Raw genomic sequence first — 7092 nt, forward strand, 5'->3', positions numbered from 1 at the left:
CGGTGAGGACCGGGGAGCTGAAGGAAGGGGGGGGGGGCAGACGGTGAGGAGGTGGCCACGGCAGTGTTCCGTGTCGCAGAAGCTGCTTGGTCGGATGGGGACGCGGCTGGTGCTGTGCTGGGGGATCTGGACTCGAGGTTCCAGAGGGGGCGCTGCTGTTGGGCAAGTGGGGGCGCGGGGGCAGGGGAAGAGGCCGCCGAGCGCAGCGAAGGGTGCTGGATGCGTTTGGCCGCAGGCCGTTGGACGCCGAAAGCCTTGGCCTCGGAGACGGGCCGTGGAGACGGAGCGGCGTGTGGAGCTAGAGCCCCCTGTGAACACAGGGACCTCGGGTGCGGAGCCCAGCAGAGAGAGGGTGGGGTCTTGGGAGAGGCGGGGCGGGGGGCACAGACGCCCCCGCCTCCCTTCCTGGCCCCGGCTGGGGGGCAGATGGAAGAAACTGGGTGTACCTGACACTCTGCAGGGGACAGAGTCTGGAGGACAGCCGGCTGCGGCCGAGGGGCCGAGCCCTGGGCCGCAGCCGGCGCGGGGTGAGGCTCAGGTGTGGAGGCTGTGGGCAGGGCGGGGTCCTCCCCGAGCTGAGGCCCTGAACGCCGAGCAGAGGCAGGCAGCTGTGCCCCACGGCCCGTGGGCAGGGTGGGGTCAGAGCCCATGGGGTGCCTGGCACATCGGAGGACAGAACGGGACCTCGGCAAACCTACAGGAGCACGGCAGCGGCTCGCTCAGACGGGGCCTCCGCACTCTTCTGGAACACCGCTGGCTAGGGGTTGAATCGCGTCGCTCCAAAATGCCTCTCCAAAAACCCGAACGCCTGGCCCCTCAGAAGGTGACGGTATTTGGAAATGGGCTCTTTACAAAGGCGTTCAGGTTACAACGAGGTTCCCGGGGTGACCCCAGAGCAATTGTACCGATGCCCTTCAAAGAGGAGGCCATCAGGACACAGGCACGCACAGAGGGGTGGCCTCGTGAAGGCACGGGGAGAGGACGCATCTACACGCCCAGGGCAGAGGCCTCGAGAGCCACCGGCCCTGGGACAGCTGATCTCACGCTTCCAGCCCCCAGAGCTCCGAGGAGATAAACGAGTGCCCTCGGAGCCGCCCGGTGCGCACTGCTGTGTCCGGGTGGCCTGAGCTCGCCATGCAGCGGCGGACAAGCCAGCGACAGGAAGGCACTGCTGGGTCCCTGCACACAGGCTTTTGTTCAAATTGCTGGAAACGTCATCTGGTCCCGATCAGGGAGGTGAGTCCCTGCCCCCCACCCCCGAGATTTCCGGGGATGCCCCAGATCCACTGACGTCTCTGCAGGGCCAGCTGCCAGCGAGGCTGGGGCTGGGCTGGGTGGGCGCCTGGGCGCCGTGAGCCCGGCTGGTCTGCTCCCGGAGCTGCCTCCTGCCCGCCTGCCCGCCTCGGGCCCGGAGCAGATCAGCTCCCAGGCCCGCAGCCTGGAGCCGCCCCAGGCCCCAGACGGCTGTCCCCATCCTCCTCCCACGGCCTGGGGGCTCCGCCAGGGACAGCTGCAGGGGCACGCAGCAGGGAGGGTGAGGGCCGGGGGCGGGTGGCTCCGTGACAAGGCTCGGGGCCCACAGCGCCGGTCCCCAAACTGCAAACTGCTGTCACCTGCAACCCGGCACAGCTCGGCCGGCTCTGCGGTGCCCTCTGTCCTGGGTGCCTTCTGACCTGGGCACCGCCCCGGGGAGGCGGCCCGCACTTGGTGGCCGCTTCCCGTGCGCCTGCCGGGCCTGACCCCCTTTTCCCCTCCAAAGCTGTGCGCCCCGCCCTTGTTCCCATTGTGCACTGAGAAGCCGGGCAGAAGAGCCCTGGGGACAAGGATGAGGGCCGGTGGCCCTGCCCGGAAGGACTCTGACAGGCAGAGGGCTGCCTTCCCTGCTGCCGTGGGGGAGGTCAGGTGGGGTGGTCGCGAGATGCACAGACCCGTTCTGCCCCGAGTACGGACAGAGGGGGTGCGGCGGGACCCGGGGAACAGCCTGGAAGTGAGGGCTGCAGGGAAAGGAGGGACAGGGACCGGAGCTCGCTCCCGTCTGCTACAGGTCGCCAGCGTGCAGATGGCCAGCACTGCGCCCTCCGCTTGGAAGTTGGTCCAGACTTCAGGGGTCCGTTTCTGTGGGGATCTGCTGGAGGTGACGATGGAGGAGGAGCCGGAGGTGGAGGCGCCAGACCCTTCCACGTGCCTCAGTTTACCATCCAGCCAGTGGGTCAGGCCGGGTGGCTCCAGCCTGCGAGGAACGGAGCTGGCAGCCTGGGTGACAGACCGGGCAGCGGGCTGGGTGTGGACACAGCTTGGCAGCGCTGGGCCGGCGGGAAGGACCCTGGAAGCCCGGGCCCTGGTCGGCCCCTCCCCCACCCTCCTCCCCTGCCTGGTTAGCATGGCAACAGCCTCCTCCCTGGTGCTGAGAGGGCCGCTGAGTCACGGGCCCAACTGGGAACATGACAGGGTCCCCCTGCAGGACAGTGGCTCCGGTCCAGGAGGAAGGCTCAGTGGGAGGCAGGCTGCGTGGGGGAGGGGAGGCACCAGGCACCACCTCCGAGAGGCGACCAGCTGCCGTTGGGACCGGGGCGGGCCGGGCCTCAAAGTCTAGCCACAAACACAGCAGGCTTTTCAGCACCAGCTCAGCTGAGCACCACCTCTGGGGACCCCTTGGTCCCTGCCCTGCCCCTGGGTCTGTCTGCTTCCGCTCTTCCTGAAGGACACTTTGGCCAGAGCGAGGCTTGGCCCGCACGTGAGGCCGTGTGCTCCTCTGCCCCGGGCCCAGGGACGTGCTGAGAGCCTCCAGCTTCCTGCTCCCACGCGAGGGCCGGGCAAGGGCTGGGGCACCCACCCGAGCCCACCTGCCAGCTCTGATCTGGCTCAGGGCTCCAGAGCTCCCCCAGCCCCCTCCACCCCTGGGGCCAGGCCCACCAGCACTGCCCAGATCCAGGCCTCTGAGGGCCCAGCCCCACCCTGAGGGAGGTGGGAGGCACCCGGGTTACGGTGGGAGGACAGAGGGCAAAGGGCATGTGGGGGGGCACACGGGAGTTGGGGTGGCCTCTGAAAGGCGGGTGGACGGGAAGACCCAAGACCAGAGCGTCGGGAGGAGCTTCAGATCCAAGCTCCAGGGCCTGTGGCTGCCCAGCAGGGGCCCCCTTTGACACCCCCTCCCCCCGAAGAAGTTTGAGGCCTCTGACCGGGTCCCAGGCTGCATCCTGTTCCCCTCACTCAGAGCAGTGGAGGCGACCCATCCACAGCCCTGCCCTGGCCCACGCCCCCCATGGGGCACAGCAGGTGATGCCACCTGAGACAGGGCCCCCCAGAGTGGCCGCTGCCCACCGGGGCCCTCCCTACCCCCCCCCCACCCAGACCAGCAGCGCCCACACCTCACACACACACCCGGAGACGCGCACACCCCGGTCCCCAGGAATAATCCTGCCCATCTCCACCTGGGGCGGACTTTATTACCACCGTCATCATCAAGACGATCATGTGAACACAGGAAGACAGCGCCGGTTTCCAGACTGTCGTGGCAGGCGGGTGCCTGCAAAGGAAACCTCCCGCCAAACGCTAAGCACAAACAACTGTCCTCTGGGTCACCGGGAGCCGTCACCCCAGGGGCAGAGCAGCACGAGGCCGTGAGGAGGAGGCTGGACCAGCCTGCGAGGACCCCACCCGGCAGGCTCCCCTCGAAGTGCACCTGCTCGCGCCTCTAATACACGTTCCCACACAATCAGGGCGTTAAATATATAGAGATTTCGTCGGAACCGCGTTGGTTAACAAATAAACTCACCACCTCTCTTTACATTAACTTCACAGTAACTGTTTGCAGAAGACGATGAATCCAGTGTTGAGAACTCAGGGGAGGAAAGTCAGTTTCTTCCCCGTGGAAACCCCTGGGGAGAACCCATTCTCCCTGCTGCCCACTGGGCTGTGGGCGTGGCTTGGGGACACAGACACACACACACACAGACACACACACACACACACACACACACACGGAACCCTGACTCGGTACAGGACACTGAGTGTGAGGTACCACCAGCCCTTCCGGGATACCCACAAGCAGGGGGTCCCCTTCCCCTTCCCCCAGCTCTCTCTCAGTCTGCAGCCAGTCCAGGGCCTCGGAACCCCAAGCACCAATGGGGAGGGGGCCCCCCCGCACGGCACGGTGGGCGGCACACACACCAGGAGAGCCGGGAGCCTGTGGGGGGAGACGGCCCCTTCGGTCCACCTGCTGTGAAGGTCACCGGTCATGTCACTCCAGACCAGACAGATGAATAAATAGGACATCAAGTGTTGCCAGGAGACGGGAGAATAACTTAAACTTGGCTGGACTCTGTCCTCAGTGCCTCCAGTCAGTGGGAACCTGGAGTCCCGGGGGTCTGCCACCTGCAGGGCCCCCGGGAGCTGTGGCAGGCCTCCCTCTGGCCTCTCTCCTTGCCGTCAGCGAGGACATTCCGGCAGCAAGATTTGCTGAGTGAGTAGGCGGGCTAGGCGGGGTGGTGACCCCTCCAAACGCACACTCAGAGGTGTGCCCATTCTAGGAGCTGTGGACGACAGTGGGGGCTGTGACCCCAGCCCATCAGGGGCTTGCCCCCCCACCCCGTGCCCTCTCTGTCCGATGGAACTTTCGCCCAGGCCCCACTGGAGGGAAGGGAAGGCCTGCAAACATTGCCCCCGATCAGAGAGAGCAGCTTCCGGCCCCCAGATCACGGCTCTGGAAATGACCGGCAGCTCCAGGGAGACCCTGAGCAGGCAGTGACCTCAGGGCGAGGCCCACAGCAGCCCAGGGGCAACCTGCGGCCACGCCGGTGGGCGGCGCCCTTCCCAGGCCCTTCCCGGCCCCACCCGAGGGATGCGCAGAGGCACCCTGGACCCTGTGCTCAGGCAGGGAAGAGCACGGCCCATCGCCCACGGGAAGACAGCTGGCAGCCTCAGGGAGGCTCCTTCTGCGTCTAAAGAGAATCCTTTCCAAGTTCCGATTCCCTCCCTCCGCCAGAGTTCCTGTGTGGTCGGGATCACGAGCTCTGGGGGACCCACCTCCCACCCCAGCACCTGGAACCCCGGAGCCACTCAGTTTCTGGCAGGTTCTGCAGAACCCTGATTTGCCCTGCCCGCGCTCCCTGTGCCCGGGGCCTCCCGAAGAAGCTCCTACTGCCACCCGCCGGGGCGGCCTGTTCCGTCCAAGTGCCCTTTTTGGGACACGCTGACAGCTTCTGACGCGCTTTGGGACACGCTGACAGTCCCTTTTTGGGACACGCTCTGCCAGCGCGCCAGTGCGGGTGCTCAGGAGAGCCCTTGGAGGGGGACACACGTGCCTCCTGGAGCCAAGGAGCCTGGGCCGGAGGTCGGGGCAAAGGAGACACTGGCTGGAGGGGAAAGGAGGGCAAGACAGTGTTTAAGATCAGGGCACGGGCTGGGGGCAGATGGGAGTCGGAGGAAGGGAGCAGGGGCCGGGCGTGGAAGAGGGCTGCCCAAGCCACCCTGAGTCACCCCCAGTCTGAGGTCCCCGCCAGGGGCAGCAGTGGTCTTCCACCGCGGGAGCTCTGACCCCGGGGCTCCCCCCAACCCCGTCGCAGCTCCATCCCAGTGTCCCAGCCGGGAGGTCCCTCCCCTCCCTTTTCCAGCCCACCCCCACCCCCTCGCGCCGCACAAACACGAGTCACACCAGCAGGGACTTGACCAGCCCACAGTGGAATTTTCGGACGTGGCGGTAGAGGTCCCCCGACTGCGTGAAGCGGCGCTCGCACCAGCGGCAGGCGTGCGGCTTCTCGCGCGTGTGCACCACCGCGTGGCGGCTCAGGTTGTGCGAGTACTGGAAGCTCTTGCCGCACTGCGCGCACGTGTAGGGCTTCTCGCCCGAGTGGGTCCGCTCGTGCCTCTTCAGCGTGTACGTGCACGAGAAGGTCTTCCCGCAGAGCGGGCAGGTGGGCACCGTGCCGTCGCGCGAGAGGCGCGCCCGGCCGCCGTCCCGCTCCCGGAAGTGGGCGCTCAGGTGCAGCTGCAGCACGTGGGCCCCGGGGAACGGCTTGCCGCACAGCGGGCACACGCACGGGCGCGCGCCGGGGCCCAGCTCGTCCCCGCGGGCCCCCAGCTCCGCGTCCGGCTCCGGCTCCGGCTCCGGCTCCGGCTCCCGGCCTCCCGCCGACGGCTCGGCTGCAGGGGCGCAGGGTGGCTGCGGGGGGCCGTGGGCGCCGCCGTCCCGTTCCGACGGCGAGTCCCGCGAGTCCCGCACTGGTGGCTGCGCGCCTTGTTGCGTCTGGACGCGGGGGGCTGTGTGAAGGACACGCGGTGCGTGCGCTGGCTCCCGCCTGCGGCCCGGCTTCAGCGACAGGTCCAGGGCCCGCTCGGCGTCTCCTGGGGCCTGCCAGGGAGGGGGCCCCGGGGCTCGCGGGGGGGAGCGCGCGGAGCCCGGAGCGGGGCGGCCCGGCCTTCTCGGGGGCCCGGGCGGGCTGGGTGCGCGGCGGCGGGCCGAGCGGCTCTGCCCGGGCGGCGGGGGGCCCCCGGGGCAGCGCGCGGCCCCTGTCCCTCAGCCTGCCCTTGCAGACCTTGACGACGTCGTACATGTGCAGGTAGCTGGCGGCGGCCAGCACGTCCTCCACCGGCAGGCTGCGCAGGTCCAGGCGGCCCCCGTACATGAAGTCCAGCAGGCGGCCGAAGGCGGGCGCCGTGACCACGTCGCCGTTGAGCCGCACGGCGTCGCGGCCGCCCGCGGGCCGGTCCCTGTAGAAGAGATGGAAGTAGACGCTGCAGGCGGCCAGCACGGCGCGGTGGGCCGGGAAGCGCGCGGCGCCCACCAGCACGGTGCAGTCGCACAGGAAGCCCTGCTCCCGCTGCTGCCGCAGGCGGCCCAGCAGCCGCGCGCCGTGCTCCGGGAACTCCATGCGGCCGCCGGCCTCCGTGGGCGCAGACGGGGCGCCCCCGCGCGCCCCCGCACCTGCCCCGGGCGGGACCGGCTCGCCCGCGAGTAAAACAGAAGCCGCCGGCCGCGGGGCGGGTCTCGGGGCGCGAACCTGCGCGCGTCCCGGCCGGGCCGCCCCCGAACTTCTCCGCGGGGCGCCGCGTCCCCCGACGCCCGCGTCCCCGCCCGCCGCCCGGCCCGCCGCC

General features: G+C 69.0%; 1 protein-coding gene across 1 annotated transcript; it reads right to left on the reverse strand.

Moving 5' to 3' along the window:
* Window positions 1–5570: 5570 nt before the first annotated feature.
* Window positions 5571–7042, reverse strand: ZBTB42 (zinc finger and BTB domain containing 42). The gene is given in 2 exon segments (XM_049612007.1): window positions 5571–6383; window positions 6385–7042. Coding segments are annotated over 2 exon segments (1221 nt in total). The 5' UTR covers window positions 6870–7042; the 3' UTR covers window positions 5571–5647.
* Between the last annotated feature and the right edge of the window lie 50 nt (window positions 7043–7092).

Source organism: Panthera uncia (genome assembly GCF_023721935.1).
Source record: "Panthera uncia isolate 11264 chromosome B3 unlocalized genomic scaffold, Puncia_PCG_1.0 HiC_scaffold_1, whole genome shotgun sequence".
In the NCBI taxonomy this organism is placed as follows: Eukaryota; Metazoa; Chordata; class Mammalia; order Carnivora; family Felidae; genus Panthera; species Panthera uncia.